This window comes from Dreissena polymorpha, chromosome 7, assembly GCF_020536995.1.
Source record: "Dreissena polymorpha isolate Duluth1 chromosome 7, UMN_Dpol_1.0, whole genome shotgun sequence".
NCBI classification, from domain to species: domain Eukaryota; kingdom Metazoa; phylum Mollusca; class Bivalvia; order Myida; family Dreissenidae; genus Dreissena; species Dreissena polymorpha.
This window is the reverse complement of record NC_068361.1, coordinates 92,242,202-92,260,944: the sequence shown is the minus strand read 5'-3', so window position 1 is coordinate 92,260,944 and position 18,743 is coordinate 92,242,202. Positions and strand designations below refer to the sequence as shown.

The 18,743-nt window shown below is 34.3% G+C and overlaps 1 protein-coding gene across 13 annotated transcripts in view; it reads right to left on the bottom strand.

Moving 5' to 3' along the window:
• LOC127837082 (neurogenic locus notch homolog protein 1-like) overlaps window positions 1-18,743 on the bottom strand; it is a 394,957-nt gene that overhangs the window by 366,251 nt on the left and 9,963 nt on the right. Inside the window, exon 1 of one of the 13 annotated variants that reach the window (XM_052363911.1) lies at window positions 3,984-4,004. The exons of the other annotated variants lie outside the window; for them this stretch is intronic. Coding sequence (XP_052219871.1) covers window positions 3,984-3,989 — 6 coding nt within the window. The 5' untranslated portion in view covers window positions 3,990-4,004. Of the gene's footprint in view, window positions 1-3,983; window positions 4,005-18,743 lie in introns of those variants that run through there. 13 annotated transcript variants of the gene reach the window in all.

The following is an 18,743-nucleotide window of genomic DNA, read 5'->3' as shown; positions in this document are numbered from 1 at the left end:
TCATTATTTCCTGCACATGCCACACACAATTGATAGTTCTGATCTATTGTTCATAAGGCAAATAACACTTGCAAACATTTCGAAAACTGTGGCAATCGAGGCAGGTTTTGAGACGGCAGAATACATTTGCTCAGAAAACATTTATTTAAAGAATTAAGAAATTTAAATATTGCATCAACTGAAATAATGCAAATAACATGACCAAAAACGTTCAGTTCATCGTAAATTATAGCGACATTTCAAAACAAACGACGAAAACATTTTCAAACCTGTTGCCAACATGTTCAACTGGAACTCGCGAGTCATCGCCATCTGTGCCATGCACAACGTAAATCATTCAGGAACTACATATTCATTCCTCTCTTGTCAACACTGTATTCCTAAATAAAAATGTTTCTCCTCGCATTCCCTGCAGTTGCACATGTCATCTAACTAATAATGTAAGACAATGTTAACAAAGACAAATTGGATCGATCAGGTTCAACGGCGCAGTTTGCTGCATCTTCTAAGAAGGGAAGACATTTTTCTTCAGAACTATGTGCTGTTGAAACATAGCTCCAATATCCAACTTGATTGAAATAACAAAGGGCGCATTAAGCGATCGAACATTATTTGTAGTACTGACAAATTGACGATTTAAAGTACTATTACTATTTTATATGATAAATTGTTGCATTTGCTATCTGAATTCCGTGCCATAAGTGTATTCAATGGGCAATGAGCGTTTGTCAGATGTTTTGATGTGTGTCAAATAGGATGGAAATAGATGACTTGATTTAAGTAAAATACATCACAGTTATGGTAAGGATCATGTACTCCTAATGCATGTCGATGTTTATTTGTTTATTTCTCTTCGTATGTGCTTTCAAAATAAATGCTTCATGTAATCATGTCACTCAAGGTAATACCAAACAAAAATAAATTCATCTTTATCATGTTTGTAACTAAATTTTTTAATCGGACTTACATTTTTTATGGATGGAATCATTTACTCGATGTTAAAATCAAATATTGAGAAAGAAATTTGATTTTTGCAAATTGTGTAACCGTTTTTTTAAGTGTGCATCTTTGGTGCATATATACAGGAATACACACAAATTGAAGACATGAATTCAATAGACATTTATCTTTATTTATAAATGACAAACACACATTTCTTCTCCTACCCAATCTGTTTTTTCAATGACCATCATGGTGCTTTTTCAATGACCATCATGGTGCTTCAAAACGTAACCAAATGTATGGTTGTGGGTTATGATTGAAACTATTGTTATATATAGGAATATATAAGACCATATTTGTATGCACATGTTCAAGTAGATTGCTTAAAATCTTGAGGTCATCAACATTTGAATATATCCTTCAAACAGAATCGCCTTATGAAGCTTTCAGTATAGATAACAAGAGATAGAAAACCATAGAAAGGTTTATGATGCACCTACGGGGTAATTGAATACTTGTCTTGTTTAAAAAAATATAAAACTGTTTCTTTAAAGGTAAGTAGGAACACTGCATATTAAATAGAATGAACTGCTTGAGAATATAAAGTTTCATAATCGAAGCACAAAAGTAACTATTTGTTCGTTTACCCAACTATATTCGTAATGTCCGTTATATTAACGGCAGCGTATGGACTATGTAACAGTCGATATATGTTTACTTTTGTTAAGCTAAAGGGTTTCTTTCGCATGTAATTTTTTTAAATATTGTCATAAGCGAGCATGATATGTTTCAGATTCGATAAACAGTCTGGTTTATATTAATATTTATCACACATCAAATAAAAAATATAAACAAGTAAATTAGACCGATCTGGGTTTTAAATAATATAAATGTATCTAAATAAATCATTGTACCTGAAATCAATTAGAGTCAACTGCTTAACAGACTGCTGGATGTGGGGAGGAAATTAATATGTTGACAAATCGTTTTCATGATCCCAAAGTGATTTATATTGCTAAAAACCAATTAACTTATATAATAAATGGTTCAGACTTATCTGATAAGATACTTATTTTCATTGTCGTTATTGTCTTGGGAAAAATCAAATGGCACGATTTGTATAGACATTAACTAACCACCGCGCTTAAATTACTGGTAACGTGCCTAGCTCATTCATGTCCCTGTCGCTATTACACTCCACACTATAACGGTCCTTTCAAATCGCTATTTTGTATGTTTGAACTTTTTTTGAAGCATTTATCACCACACACGTTATAAAAGTTCCCAAAGCGAAGATTATGTGGCAGTGGTCCAATCGAAGTTTTGTTCCCAAAGATGTTATTGGTTGTCATAAATATTTTAACACGCTATTAGTGGTATCATAATCATATGTCTACGTAAAAAAATTCTGTACAATAAAATAAAATGATTACAATAATTTATCTCAAAATGTGTCAAATAATGTGCATTACATTACTTATCTTTCCTTATCTGAAACAATGCCAACAAAAGTCATATGGAATCGATCAGGCTTGTACTGAACGGCTTGCTGCAGCTGCAAAGTAGGACAGTCGTTGTCCGTCACAATCACGAGCTGTAACATTAGCCCACAACAGGGCGTAGGTTTGCAAAATAATCGAAATAACATTAAAGAATTTTAGCGATCGAAATTTAGTAATAGTAGTGTATTTGTGTTGATTTACATTACTTTGACTGGTTTACATTTTCAGTTTCTTTAAATTGACATTTCGAGTGCGATGGCACATTTGTATTAATTGAAGTTTGTGTTTGTCAAAGTTTTGTCCTGTGTCAAACTGAATAGCTGTTGGTCAATTGAATAAAATGAAATCACAATTATAGTACGTATACTATCATGCAACAAAGGTGCATTTGTTTGTATCTCTTCGTGTTTACTTGCACAATAGATACTTTCCAAAATTATATATCACACGGTGTGTACTTACCAAAGATAAAAAGAACATCTTCATGTTGTACATGTAAGCGGAACTTAAAACCGCATATTAACCTTCTTGATAGATCAAACCAGTTTTTACCTATTTATAATGATAGTTTGAGAAAGATTTGGTTTATTAGTGAATTGTGTAACCGTCTTTTTAGAGTAGCAATTTTTAATTTTAAAATTTATGAGCCGCGCTCTGTGCAATGGTGTTTTTTTGCATGTGCGTAAATTGTCGTCATAGATTAGACTGTGCGGATTGCACTAAACTTTCCGCCTAAACGTGATTTTTGCTAAGAATATACTTTATTGATACAAAAATATCAAAAAAGCGGCAAATATTGTCCCTGATTATCATGTACGGACTGCAGAGGCTTTTTTGGGACGACACTTTACGCACATGCATTGAACCCTCTTTTCACAGAGCACGGCCCATATGTAAATGTTGAAAGACGAATATAACCTTTAATCAGATGCTCCATACGAATGGTTCCAGTAAAAAAAAAAGAAAAATCAACGTTAAATAATGTTCAAAGATGTACTAACGAGGTAATTGAATATGCGTGTCGTTTTCAAATAACATAGCTTTGTAAGTTAAAGTAAATTAGGAAACGGATATTAAATGGACTCAACTGTTTCCATACAAGAACTTTCATATTTTAAGACCCTATATATATTTTTTAAACCAACTATATTCGGAAAGTCCGACATAATCAAAGAAGCTTATGGAGTATATAACCGTAAGTTTCCTTTCTTTAAGAGTTTATTTCGAAAGTAATCCAGTTCAATATCTTCCACAGTGTGCACGTTGTTAGCAAGACTCAATAAACAATCTTGTTTATATTTGTAAAACACAAAAATACAAAAAGTCATTTTAACCAAATAAAACGAGACCAATGCATTGTCAAACAACATGTATATCAGGTTATCGTTATAGCTTTGCACTTGAAATCAATTAAAGTATAAATTGTCTTGCTTGGACTTGTAATTATCTAGTATATATTATATTTATTTGACATTGTTTATACTTTAAATAAGCTCAATTATTTTATGGACAACAGAATTAAAGAAAAACAAAACGTACCTCCATGTTGAGTGTTTCTACTGAACTGTCGTATAAAATTGATCGGCTAACAACATGGTTTCGGTAAGCATATGCAGAATTCATTTTGAAGAACCAATAAATGCCTTACTTATTCACAATAAAACAATGCGTTCATATAAACACACTTTGAATATCAATAGTAGTATGCACATGTTCATATTATCTATGGGAAAAGCGCGTATTGTTTCATCCGTAATGTAGCAGTTATCCTTTTTGTTATTTCCATTGACATACAATTCTTATTATTAGCATGAATAGCCAACAATTGTCGTATTTTAATAGCAACTGAGCCTTGATATGTATACCCGGTAGACGCGAAGTATTAACTGTGAACTTCATTTAGAGCGATACCAAATAAATCTTAGCGTCTCAAATGAATAACCCTGATATTTGATCTTATATTCTATTTACAGATTTTGCAGCCCGGACAATGGATTATTAACCTTGCAATAGAGAAAAAAGCCTAAATCGAAAATCATCTGATAACAAATCTCGGTTTACAGCTAGACACGTGGGTATCGTGCATATCGTCTGCAACAACGAAGAAAAAATTTCCTTTGTCCCAAACACCAACTACATTTTAAAACAAACTGCTTCCATTATGTGGGGACGAATTCTTTTATCTTACCAATATAAACTTCAAAAAAAAGATGGCGCCGTCCATGCCGAGGGAGTTATTTTCGCCGTTTTATACTATTTATTACTCTTTTTTTTAAATGACGCTCACTTTCCAGCCATATCAGTACAAATGTGATTAGCACTTATTTCGTATTAAATTAGGTTTATATATCCACTTTACTCCCCGCAAATTTTCTTAGTGGAGCCCTAATTAGGTCATCTGGCTTAGAAATTTCGCAGCGAGTAAAGTCAAGATAAAGAGCGAATATTACCATGGAAAAAACGCCAGTAACTCTTTGCTGACATGGCTGGAAAGTGAGCGGCATTTTAAAAAGTAATAAAAGAAATATAGGGTATAAAACGGCATAAAATACCTGCCCCTGCATGGACGTCGCCATCTTGATAATCACGTGATTACCCCCTCTGTAACATGATAATATCTTGATCGAGATTATTCAAACAATCAAGTGTTTTATACAAATAGCATTATATAAACACAATAAATTTCGGTAAATTTTCAGTTTCGGTTTCGTTTTCCATCAGTGCAGACGACATGCACTGCAGAAGATAACTTTTTATACGAATATTTAACAATAACTAAAGTAAACAGATAAAACAGATTGTACTTATTATGATGCATGTAAACGCCCGCCATTCTTTAAAACGACCCCATCTACATTTATATCTCCGTTTGTAGAGATATCTTTTTTGACTTTTAGATATTAGCTTATCTTATTGAAATTCTTTACAATTCTAAAGGCTAAGGTCAAACTATCCAGCCAAATATTTCTTAGGAACAACTACACGCTCTGAAGAGTTTAGCACATGATACTTATATTGATGTTAGAAAGCGAACACGTTTCATGAATTATAGTCATGAAAAAAGTAAATAAATCGAAGAAGCAACTCGTCAAATAACGATGAGAAACTCGTCAATTAACGAAGAAGCAACTATCAATTAACGAAGAAGCAACTCGTCATGTACACATTTTGTAAACGATGAACGATTCTAGAAACAGAGAACGTAAACCAACACCAGACAGCGAAAGAAAATATTTAAAAAATCTTTTGAAATACAGAATCATAACCGCGGTATCAGTAAGCTGTTTGAATTTTGCCCGATACATTCTTGCCATTTGATGACAGTCTACCACTTGGTCCAATATTTAAGGATTTAAGGGCACGATTTATTTCGAGTAAATTTATTCTTAAACCCATTGTAATGAGATTTCATATATTAATGTCTTGTCAAAGTGAAACTAATATTAAGGACCTAGCATCGTATATTAACCTTGCATTAGTTAGACGTAAGGGGTTACTTACGTGGTTGAGTAGCTACTTATCTTTTACCTACTATTCCAATATGTTCAATCTTAACCAATGCATGCTTGATAATGTTATGGGCACACATGCTTTTGTACATGTATATATGCAATTATGTTCCATAACTTGTGTCAGGGGGCGGTGTCTTGTATATCACAATAAACCTTTGTTGTTTTTGTTGGATATCACGAACGAGCCATCATGTATGAAGGGAATTTTAGGACGGAAATATCTGCAAGTAATTGGACAGTGTCTAAAAAGCCAGTGATAACATTCACCGTCGTACGTAATTTTGTTTACATATTTCATTGACAGGATTTTGAATATTAAAGTTTAAAAAAAACACACTCACATCTTGTAATGCTATACGTATCTTTTTGTACGCTAACATTCCAACTAGTTACTGATTCTCAGCTTGCTAATATTTTCTCCAAAAATAAACTGTAAATAAAACAGTAAATGCTGATGATGGTACCAAAGTATTGGCAGTTTATCTGGAAAAAAAATTTTGGTTAAAAACTAAAATTTGTATACAAACTAATGGTACTGTTATGGGTAGTCCTATGGAACCGTCTTATGCATCACGTTTTATGGGACAATTTGAGGAAGATTTTCTCACCAATATTTTTATTAAACCATATATTTTGCTTAGATAGTTGGAGTACATTTTTATAATATAGAATTGTTTTCAGATGATATAAAGACTCTAATTGATTCTTTAAGTAATGTTTATTCCTCTATACGATTTTCCCGAAGTTTATCTCAACAGTACGTATATCTCCTTGATGTATATATAGCAATACGTGCTTCAGACACTTTGGAATATGACCAGAGTATGCTTATTACAACATTAAGCGCATTAAGATTTAGGGGTTTATAATTATGTCTAAGTGCAAACTTAAGTCTGTGTAATTTATTTTGTCCTTAGTGATAAAAGTATGCAGATTTCCATCCAAGTGTTTCTAATGGGAATATGGCGTGGTACTGTCGGGCAAAATTGTAGGCATAACTCAAGAACAGGCTGAAAATTTTTGTAACCTGTCCAAAGCAAAACCGAAACAATGTTGCTATCGATTTTAAAACTGTGACTTAAGTGCGCCACGAAGTTGTTATGCTCATCAGTGCGATGATGCGTGTTTTTTATTATTTTCTTTTGTGTAAATAACCAAATCAAATCGTAGCATTCCAGAATATTTTCGCGTTGATTTAAGCGTTAGAATTTACAAACTAAATACTAAAAAAGACGTTTTCTGGTTAGTCGTTTCTCACACGTTCATGGTTTGCCATCGCATTCCACTCGCGCTGCTGACACACCCTATAAACCCCTAAATCTTAATGCGCTTAATGTTGTGATAAGCATACTCTGGTCATATTCCAAAGCGATATTCCAAATCATATTCTTATAACCTTTTGCAAATATTAATATAGTTTGAATAAAATCTTCTTTGCATGGCATTTATGTTTTACTAACCTCTACTCTAGCAGAGATAATGTATGAATGAAATCGTGATCTATATTTGATGATCCAATAAGATCGTCGGTTCATCTAAAACAGTTGAACGTCCACACAAGTTTTATACAAGAGAAAGTGTGGGAAATTTTTATTCGAGCACATGCCATCAGACCGTACGCAATCGTATGACAGCGCGACGATTCCTCTATAGCTAGTCGTTATTATCGTAATTATCGTAATTTTTATCGTAATAATCTCAGCCGATCTAATACACGATTTCTACTATCGCGCTTGTCACCACGATTGTAATCATATTCTTATTCGTTAACTAATTGCAGTGATTTTATAACAGTTTTGGTGTCGAACCTTGGTGTCAATCGCGACTAGCTTATCGTGACATATTTGGAAGTGTTAACGCGAATCGAAGATTAACACGATCTCGTGATCAAATGTCAGTCGGATTCGTATCAGATCGTTTTGCATCGTAATAAAGCGCATCAAAAATCAAAGGTAATCGTCCTTGTGATCACAGTTAAATTCAGCAACACACATTCCGCGTTATGTTATGACCTGTTGCAAGCACAATGCTCAAAGTTAAACTTTTGTTTTCAGTTTATTTATTTACACATGTAAATTGCAAACTTTATTTCAAAGCCAGCATTTACGCCGACTACCTTTTTAAAAGATATAACTTGTTATATTTAGTTGTTTTTTAATATTCGGGTTAAGCGATTTTAAGACATTTTTGAGGTTGTCTATAGTATACCTGTAATAATTGGTGAACTCATGTTCAACGTTTTATAAATTGAGAACTGTGAATATAAACAAGCTTAACCTTCTACTATTGCGTTGTTAGCACCCGTTAATACAAAAGATCGCCGCTATCTGTTGAGAACAAATGAACATTTCCCAGAAATATCAAATTTAACCCCGCTGTAGAAGCATGAACGAGATTACGAAACAGATAATTCTTGTTATATTTAATTGTTTTGTTATATTCGGTATAAGCGATTATGAAGCATTTTTGTTGTTGTCTATCGTATCCTCTGAAGTTATTGTTGAGCTCATGTTCAACGTTTTATAAATTGAGAATATAAACAAGCGTAACATTATACTATTGCGTTGTTTTCCCGAATCTATTAATAGCCTCAGATTATGAATGACCTGTACTGCGTCATTAAGACGCAGCAGATAGAGGACTATTTTAATATTTTATAAATAATTGCTTCCGCGACACGTATAATACAAATATTGTTTATTGATTCTTTTCTATATAAGCTCCGTTCAAAAATATTCCATTTAACACGATATTCACATAATGTTTCCATTTGTGAATGAATATAGTGTGAGAACTCAAACCTCTTGCATAAATTATACAACTCTTTCTCGCGCGGATACGGCAGGTGTGGCGGGTAGTAGGCTTTCCGTAGATAAGCCGAACTGACTTGAAATTTTCAGTAACAACATTAGCTGTTCGCTACGCGAACAACTAAAAACTATATCGACTCACATGGTTTAACTTTTATGACAGGAATTCTTCATTGCGTAAGTTCTATTTAAAACAAAAGTACGTCCACGGTAGACTATGATTATTTGTGTAAACCATATTAGACCCCTTTAAAACATATTCATTTTCGCATAGTGTTTTAAACATATACGTACATCAAATGTGTTATTTTCTGTGGCAATGATAAATTATACATTTAAAAACATTTTAGTTTTCAAATGTAAATGGCTGAAGGGTAGTGACTTCAGTAACTACTTGGTCTTTACTGTTTTTCTTAAATTGGTCAAACTCAGTAAATTTGGTAAGAGAACAAATCTTGATCATACACAAGGCATCTAAAACATCAATAATGAAACACGTGACATCGATACTTGACGGCAACAATATATTTTATAGAAAAGCGTCAGAAAAAAGGGAATTCAAGTACGTTGACCACACGCATGTACAATAAACATAGCAGTGATTTAAATTTTTATTTTACAAGAAAACAAACACTTTAAGTTTACACTAAAGTAATGATTCTCTGCTTGTAGCAAACAATGGCATACATTTGTTTTATTGTGTATGGCTATTTTTAATTGTATGTTTATATAATGGCGATAAACTTTCTGAACGTATAAGTGTATAACTTGCATTATATTAATCGCGCGGTACATTGTACGTATATTCAACTTTACACACATAATCGAAAACAATAAGAAATTGACACAAAATTTACTAAATAAATTTTGATTTTGTTAACTTTGTTATTGTTACTGTAAATAAACTGTGTACATTTTTTTTATCTACATGATTCATTTTAATTGTTGTTTAAAATTATTTATTTATTAAACATATAAAGAGAATATTATGTAATTTATTTATTAAACATATATAGAGAATATTATGTAAGTGTTGGATTATGATCAAGTTTATCATGCTCGGCTCGAACCATGGTAGCGCGAGGTTTTATTAAAGAAAACTCACATAATATTCTATTTATCTTATTATTTCTTCCATTTTTACATTAATAATGTTCAAATCGCATTTTTAGACGATTTTGTTCTGCCACAGTTGACAAACGCAGATTCGCCAATTTTTGGAAAAAAACACAAAAATGATCTAAAATAGCATGCGACAGGTTTATTCAACAAGGTAGGATAGAGGATAGTCTATTCCATGAGTAGAATGAACCAACAAGGGAGGCAACTCGTGATGGCACAAATTGGCAGTGTACAAAAAGTGGTACTTTATTATCTCGCTTAACATAGGTCTAAATTACGTTTAAAATCTCTTTTCTGATTGGATGAAACAGTCCGAAATCATCCAATAAATAAAGTCGAGATATGGAAGATTCTTCACGCACAGAGCTCAAATTATAAGTAGTAAATAATGGGTAATCCAAACTGTACATAATATCCTTCTGATTAAATTAATATAATTGTAATGGTCCTCTCGCGTTTCGTATTCGATACTATGTACTAGACCTAGTTAACTAATTGATGGCCGACCGCGTTTCGTTGAATTTGTAAATACTAGTCTGGTTACGCGCACTAGTTATCGTTACGCTTAAAAAGTTGAACATTATGAGTGAACGAACGGGAAACTCATCCTCTACAGGGGAGTGCTCTCGTGCCAAAGGGAGGAAAATCCACGACAAGGCAAGACAAGACGCATGTATCTTGCGGAACATTCAATGACATGCCGCATGCAAGCTATTTAGAAAGTAAAAATCGTAAACCAACAAGTTTGTAATGGTTTTTTTTCGCGGTCATAGACAGTGTTCCTGGCTGAAAACAATGCAATATTACTTTTCAATCATTCATGTATTAGTATTTAGCAAGAAAGTGGTATAATATTTGTGTAAAACATAATTTGTGTCTGCTACATTTTTAAGAGTAGTTACGGAAATTACCGATTGTACGGATGTATCGACAGACATAATCCAAACGACAGAATATCTTGCGTATTTCAAGTTGATCAGCCTTAAAATCACCAATTTATTAAATGCGAATCAAAATCATTAATGTGTCAACCAATAATGGTCAGAAACACCAATATCTTTGGGCGCAACCATCGCTGAAACCGCGACACATTGTTTTTCGGAAACCAACGATCGGTAATTTCCGTAACCATATTGAAAATTTTAGCTGACAAGTTTTCGTTTCTAATGTTTTTCAAAAATATTCTACTATGAAATTATTGTATACCATTACACAAATGAATAACAAGCAACATGTCAGTTGATTTTGGTGAGAAACACTGTCTATAAATGCGTATAAATACGCCTTAAAGCTCAACTTAAGTGAATAAAATATGTCCGTTTTTCGTTCCATCTGATAGTTTCATCAACTCCCATAGCTCAGTCACTCAATTATATTGGAAAACATTACCAATATCTAATAACACTTGTACTATTTATTTTTATCTTGAAACTTCTATTACATAAATCATGTATATATCTTGTTTCGCAATAATGCATGCCCTGTGTCGGCGTCAGTATGGCTGGAGGCTTACTAGTTTGTTGACAGTATATGCACGCTTGCAACTGGGTTCAGTCCGTTTCAATGATAGATTGAGACAATATTACATGGTTATTGGATGTTTGTTTTCGTTTCGGTGCAATTACCAGATAATAAATATGCCCGTTTCTGCAGTTCAACATATTAGTGTTACCCATGTTTATGTAACGATACATGTATTTCAGCAGAAATATCTTAGCTAATAGAGAGGAAGGATCGGACAAACAGGAGAGACACTTGAAGAATACCTCCAGTACCCCATGTCTGGGTCCTGTCTGGGTGGATTTAAACGGATTTTGTCGTGTCCTGGACGTATTATCAGTTGATTACAATATCTTATTGACTTGGGAAAATGTGCGTTACAACTGAATAAAGGACACAGAACTATTATTGACTTTATTTGTGCACGTGTTATTACGTTACCTTAAGCACCGTTTTCCCACAGCGCGACTCGAATCATTCACTAATTACACGATCCATTGCATCCAAAACGGTCTCACAGTAAGCGTTATTTACATATCGAATTATGTGCAGAGTGCCTTTATTATAACATAACATCATAAACGCCACGGTATTGCAAAGTTAACAGACCGTTGCTCAAATATTTATCATTGGTGCAGATTTATAAACCAGACCGCGTAGATAACATCCTGAATATTTACGCAAAAACACACATATATCGCTGCAAACAAAACAAGTTTGCACCGCAGAAACCCGGATTCATTCCTGGAAGACAACTATTGTGATTTTTTATTTGGTTTATAGTACATTTATCGAAAACATAGTTTGCACGCCGTTCATCAATCTGCAGCTTGAGAAAGGCGGGTTTTCAGGACCTTGGCACAATTCATAAGTATTGACACGGCGTTCATTGAATATATCTCAATTTAATCTCCGGTCGATAAGCAGATATCTAGTCTGCAAAATAAAGTGCACAAAGCAGGGACAACATTTTACGCACATGCATTGAACCTAGTTTTCCCAGAGCGAGCAGAAGTCATGTTGTGATAGTAACGACTTAATCAATAAAGTCAGAAGCCTGAATTAACTTCCCAATTCGACGTTTTTATTGACGATGCTGCTTCAGCAAAGCATCTCGTCTAAGTTATCATACCATGAAAAAATCTTCACAATAGCGACCTATGTAAAATACCGAGCCAGTCCGATTGAGTTAGCTAAATTTTTCTCAATCGACATACCTTGCTGATTATCATTGATAAAGGTTAAGCCAGCTTGGTTCCCGTCCTCTTTTATCGAGAGGTTCGGGACAGGAACCAGACACGAAACTGTTAGGTGGCACTTCACACGCTGTGACGTTGGAAAATCCCCAAATGTAGGTATTTTTAGATTTGATCGAGAATGTAACCCGCCTCCCAGTTTCGCTGAATGGGTCAAGTTCCCCAAGGGTACTACTTCCCCTTCCCCCCATTTTTTTTCATACCTAAAATTGTTCGTACCCAATTTTTTTTTGTACCCCTTTTTTCTCGTACCTAATTTTTTTTCGTACCCAATGATTTTTTCGTCCCCATTTTTTGTCCAATTTTTATTTCTTACCCAATTTTTTTTTACCCATATGTTTTTGGCATAATTTTTTCGTACCCAATTTTTTTTCGTAACCAAATTTTCGTACCCACATACACAATTGTGGAGATGAAGATGAACTTAAATTGATGCTTTTATATCCATCAATTTCAAAACCATCGTTACACCAGTACTGTCAGTACTTTGATTTGGCATGGCACTCGGTAAAAAACAAACTGAAAATACACCAAAACCGATAACACGCTTTCAAAAAAATATTGTTTTCAACACCAATTTGAGGTCAAAGATTATCTTGAACACTACATCATTCATAATTATCGCCTGTATGATTGGTCTCATAACATTACGTGGCCCTGTCAGTGACAAGAGTAATTTACAGTAATCATAGACAATCTATCTCAGATATGTAAAGCTCAACCACAGATTGCGATAAGATTATTATAAAAATCAGTATTGATCTGCGGCTGTTATTTTGCTGACAGTCGATATATTTTATGAACGTAACCCGAAATAATAATTATGGTTTAGGACAAAAATCCACTTATATAGATCCATTCAGAAATCAAACAGGATGGTGTAAGAATATTGTAATGAACAAAACAACACAAGGCGCAGACACTTAATTTTACACTAATACCAGTCTTTGCTAGGGAATGACCTTTGGAGAGCTAAATGTCTGATTATGTGTTTGAATCAATTACCTATGAGCTTTGTTGTTAACTGTGACGAAGTATTATTGATTATCATAACTATTATATCAAACTATTCGGGGTATCATAATGATTAATCACATGTCTTGGTAAAAAATTCACAATAAAACAAAATACAAATAATCTATCTCAATTGATTGAAATAAAATGGACGCATTTAACGATCTTAATTTTTTTATTTTTAAAGTGTAGATTTGTCGATTTTATGTACTTCGTCTCTTTTGTATATTCAGTTGCTTTCATGGGCAATTTGAAGGCCATCACAGAAATAATACTTGTGTTTGTCAGGTTTATGACATGCGTTATATGACGATAGGTTACTTGAATATAGTAAAAGACATAGTTATGGTTTCATCAGCGCTTAATGAATCTTCGCTATTAAACACAACGTGATGACGATCTGTCGATTATTATTGTTAATTGTTATGCTTTTTAGTTGTTTTTTTAATTTTTGACTAAGACATATATAAAATCCCTTTTATTGAAGATTAATGACACCGGGAGACAGCTCCACTGTAATACTATTTATCCCTTTTCATTCCCTGGTTGCAGTTGACTTATATGAAATTTAATTTGCAATGTATCTAATACTTATCCTATTTATGATGTGTCTTGCTATGCTTGGACTTGTAATTTACTAATACGTTTAAGATGCTAAATCGTTTAAGAATCGTTCCACATTGTACAAAGTATGAACAATTCGCTGCTGGTTATTTTAATTGTAGGTGTTGTTTTTTTAAAGCAAAAACTTTTTTATGAAAGACAACAGCTGCCAGCCGTTTATGGATTTCGTTATTAGGCTCCCCTTTCGAAGACGAGCGGGTTGATTATTTTGCGGGATGTCGGTCGGTCTGTCTGTCGTTTTCGTTTTCGTTTTCGACCAATACCTCGTCAAAGGCTTGACCGATTTGCTTGATACTTCCCTTGCGCATTTGCCTCGGACATTAGATGACCCCTATTGAAATCGAAGTGACTAGATCAAAGGTCAAGGTCACTGTGACAATAAGTGTGAAAATCGTTTCTGATTAATAATTCGTCAACGAGTGGACCGATTGGATTGATACTTCACATGTACTACATTGGCCTTGGAAAGTAGATGACCCCTCATGAACTTGTGGACACTAGTTCAAAGCACTGTTTGGGTAGGAATGTCTCCGACCGCAAGCAATCTACTCTCAAGTTAGTTTTTACTCATAAAAAAACACCAGTCTTGATAAAAAATATTTGATATGGTGGTTTCAAATAAATTTTCAAAAGTTAAGATACAAAACACTACGGGTAATTACGCTTCATACTTTAGATTGATATATTATACAAACATTGTTTTTTAAGCGACTAGGCTGTTTTATGTTGACGGTTCTTTTTATCGACTTAACTCCACACTATAATTTTGATTAAAATTATTGAACTTTCAGTAAGAAGCATGCATTTGCTGAGAAAAAGTCCACATTATAGGACCCGCGTCATGCAAAAATGGATCTCATGTCATATACGGAGAATGTAGCATCAGCTCACCCTACGAAATCGCACAATCTGTTCAGAAGTTTCATTGTCCGCATTAAAGTCGCGCAAGTTTTGATGGTAGCTCCTGACCAGAATGCGAGGATGCACATGATGCATAAGACGCACTTTCGTAAGAATCGGCTAATGTCAAAACCCACCATGCTAACAAAAATGAAAATTAGTTTAAAACAGATAACAAAGGAGTGCAGTTTTAAATAGAACAAAGTGCTGTTCAAGGAAGACACAATTACATTTTTTTAAATATAGTTCTACATGCCCCGGCAACAACTGATGTAGGCAAAGTGTGAAAAATGTGATTTTAAAAATTAGAAATAATGCCCGTTCTGAAGTACGACACTTGGTCATCATATAATTTTATCTTTATACTTGCATTGTAATAATCAAATGTCATATATGAAAATCCAGTAAACTGTCAGATTGGCAACCTGATTTCACATACATATAAAATGTGCACAAAGCACCTTCTGGCGTTAACATTAATTTTTGGTAAATATTTTCCATGCATCATATTATCCGTAATACATTTTTGGCTTCGGATTCGGAGAACCATAACCATTTTCAAAATTGTAAATTTTCTTTTGGGGATTTTCAAGTAATGCTCTTAAGCGTTTCTTCTTAGAATACACCAAATAGCATTTATTGGTTCTGGGGAAACCCACAATTCATTCCAGTTATCACTTTTGGTAAGCCCAAGTAGCAGCACTAATGACGTGTCTTTTTCCAACGAATCAGACGATCGACTCAGTAGGTATTTTGTCAGTAAGGATGCTTTACTTCTATTGAGATGTGAGTCATTCAGCTGCAGTCTCATGCGCTGATTATGTCATGTGCATTTATATCGTTTGGATAGAAGATTATGTAAAGACCTAGAATTTCAATAATATATTTTGTTGTTGCGTACTGATTTATTTGTTTGTCAAAGTACAATACACGGGATGCGTCTGTTAGTGGTTTTCTGAACCCAAGCAATACCTTTAAAGTACAAGCACATAGCTCCTCCTTGGTGCAAAACTTTGCCAGGTGGAAGTGAAAATAGAAGACACATGATACCTTTTGCACCAATGGGGCGATAGGAAATATGCGTATATGCATGCATTATGATGTTTGAGTGGTTAATGGGTATACCAATTAACAATGATGCACACTAAAAACACGATTATAAATGCATATCTTGCAATGATATGAAACACCAGTATGGACATTTGTTTAAAGTTTCAATGGACGATATGTGAGGTCGGCGCTAATCGAGTTCAACCATTTCTTGCGCATCCTAAAACGTTCTCACAGTCGGTATTATTTACAACGCGTCTTTATGATAACATAACATCAAAAAACGCTAAGGTACTGCACTGTTTCTCAATAACTTACTATCGGTGCAAAGTAATAAACATCAAATATTTACATCCTGTACTTTTTGGAACGCAAAAAGCACACATAGCACGACACATATCAGGTTTAATTGAAACCCGGATCTCTAGGACAAAAATAATAACTATGTTTTAATTGTTTATATTGCATTCATCGAAAACATGATTTGTACGCCGTTCATCAACATGCAGATTGTGAAGGAAAGGCGGGGTTCAATACCTTGACACAGAAGTGTTTATGAAAACTTTATGGAACTATTCTTAATTGAGTCTCCATTCGATCGGCAGATAACTAGTCTGCAAAATATAGTGCACAACCAAGTGCAGTATATAATGAATAGTGAATAATGTTTGAAAAGACAATTTATCTTGTCCGATTGCATAGTATTCCTTTCAAAAGCGATCGCTTTCCTCTGTAAATAATTCGCTGGTTATATTTGCATGTTATACTTCTAGAACAAATGTATGACACATACATTTTCTATTGCATACATGTTTAAATTACAGTGAGCAGGAGAACCCATAACTATAAACGGCGCGGCAGAGGCAGACGCGTATCCCCACGCCGCATGTTTGACCCACGGGCGCTCCAGGGTTGGTAATGGGGCCATGCATAGTTGAGATTGACCGTATTGTCATAAGAGAAGTTCAGTATAAATTAGAAGTGAATCGGTGTAGAAATGAAGAAGTTAAGTAAAAGGCAATTATGGGTGGGTGTGGCCTATGTGGGCGGGGCGCCCCAGGGTTGGTAATGGGGCTATGCATAATTGAGATTGCCGTATTGTCATAAGATTAGTTCAGTATCAATTAGAAGTAAATCGGTGTAGAAATAAAGAAATAATAGTAAAAGGCAATTTTGGGTGGGTGTTGCCTACTTGGTCGGGGCGCCCCAGGGTTGGTAATTGGGCCATGCATAGTTGAGATTGACCGTGTTGTCATAGGAGAAGTTCAGTGTCAATTAGAAGTGAATCGGTGTAGAAATGAAGAAGTTATAGTAAAAGGCAATTTTGTGTGGGTGTGGCCTATGTGGGTTGGGCGCCTCAGGGTTGGTAATGGGGCCATGCATAGTTGAGATTGACCGTATTGTCATGCATAGTTGAGATTGACCGTATTGTCATAAGAGAATTTCAGTATCAATTCGAAGTGAATCGGTATAGAAATGAAGAAATTATAGTAAAAGGCAATTTTGGGTGGGTGTGGTCTAATTGGGTGGGCCGCCCCAGGGTTGGTAATGGGGCCATGCATAGTTGAGATTTACCGTATCGTCATAAGAGAGGTTTAGTATCAATTTAAAGTAAATCGGTGCAGAAATGAAGAAGTTAATGTAAAATAACATAAAAAATGAGTGAAAAATTCTGACCCGGCCCCGCCCCAACCCGCATAACTTTTGACCCAGGGTCAAATCAAAATTCCAAATAGTGCAGGGTCTTACATATGCTCATAGCTACCATGTGTGTAAGTTTCAAGGTTCTAGTGCTTATAGTGTAGGAGGAGATAGTGGGCAGGACGGACGGACAGGCGAACAGACGGACAGACGGACGGACGGCGGAGATAACCACAATATCCCCACGCTTTTCAAAAAGCGTGGGGATAACAACAACAAAACAGCAAGATAAAAACAGTGGAATAATCAACTACAGTTGTAGTTAAATAGTTAGGTTTGACTTCATTAATTACCAATTTACTCAAGAACATGAAATGAAAATAATAAGCATAAAGTTAGTTTTCAATTTCAAAGGCGCACTTACCTTGGAAGTGTTAATACATGCACTTAACAAACTTGAATAGTCTTGTATAGTAAGGTTTGCACAATTTGTCATATTTAAAAACATTTACCTACAAAGCTTCATGTTATATTGCTTTCTCCTGCTCTGCATGTTGTTTTGGTGAACTTAAATAATAAATAGTATACAATATTGTGTCATTTGGATGCCATTTTATACAATATACACTAATCCAAATATGGATTGTAGGTTATTTTGTTTAACTTTAAACTTTATGTAAATTTGTACCCAGATCTGGTATTTCATATCATTTTCAATGTATGTATAACAAATTATAATAATTTTGTAACCAAAAGAGGCTTCACAAGTTTCTCTTGATACTATTTAACATTAACAAAAAATTAATAACAACGGTTTAACTATCGTTATTACTATATATCGTGCGACACTCTCGTTATCTGGAGTAACCC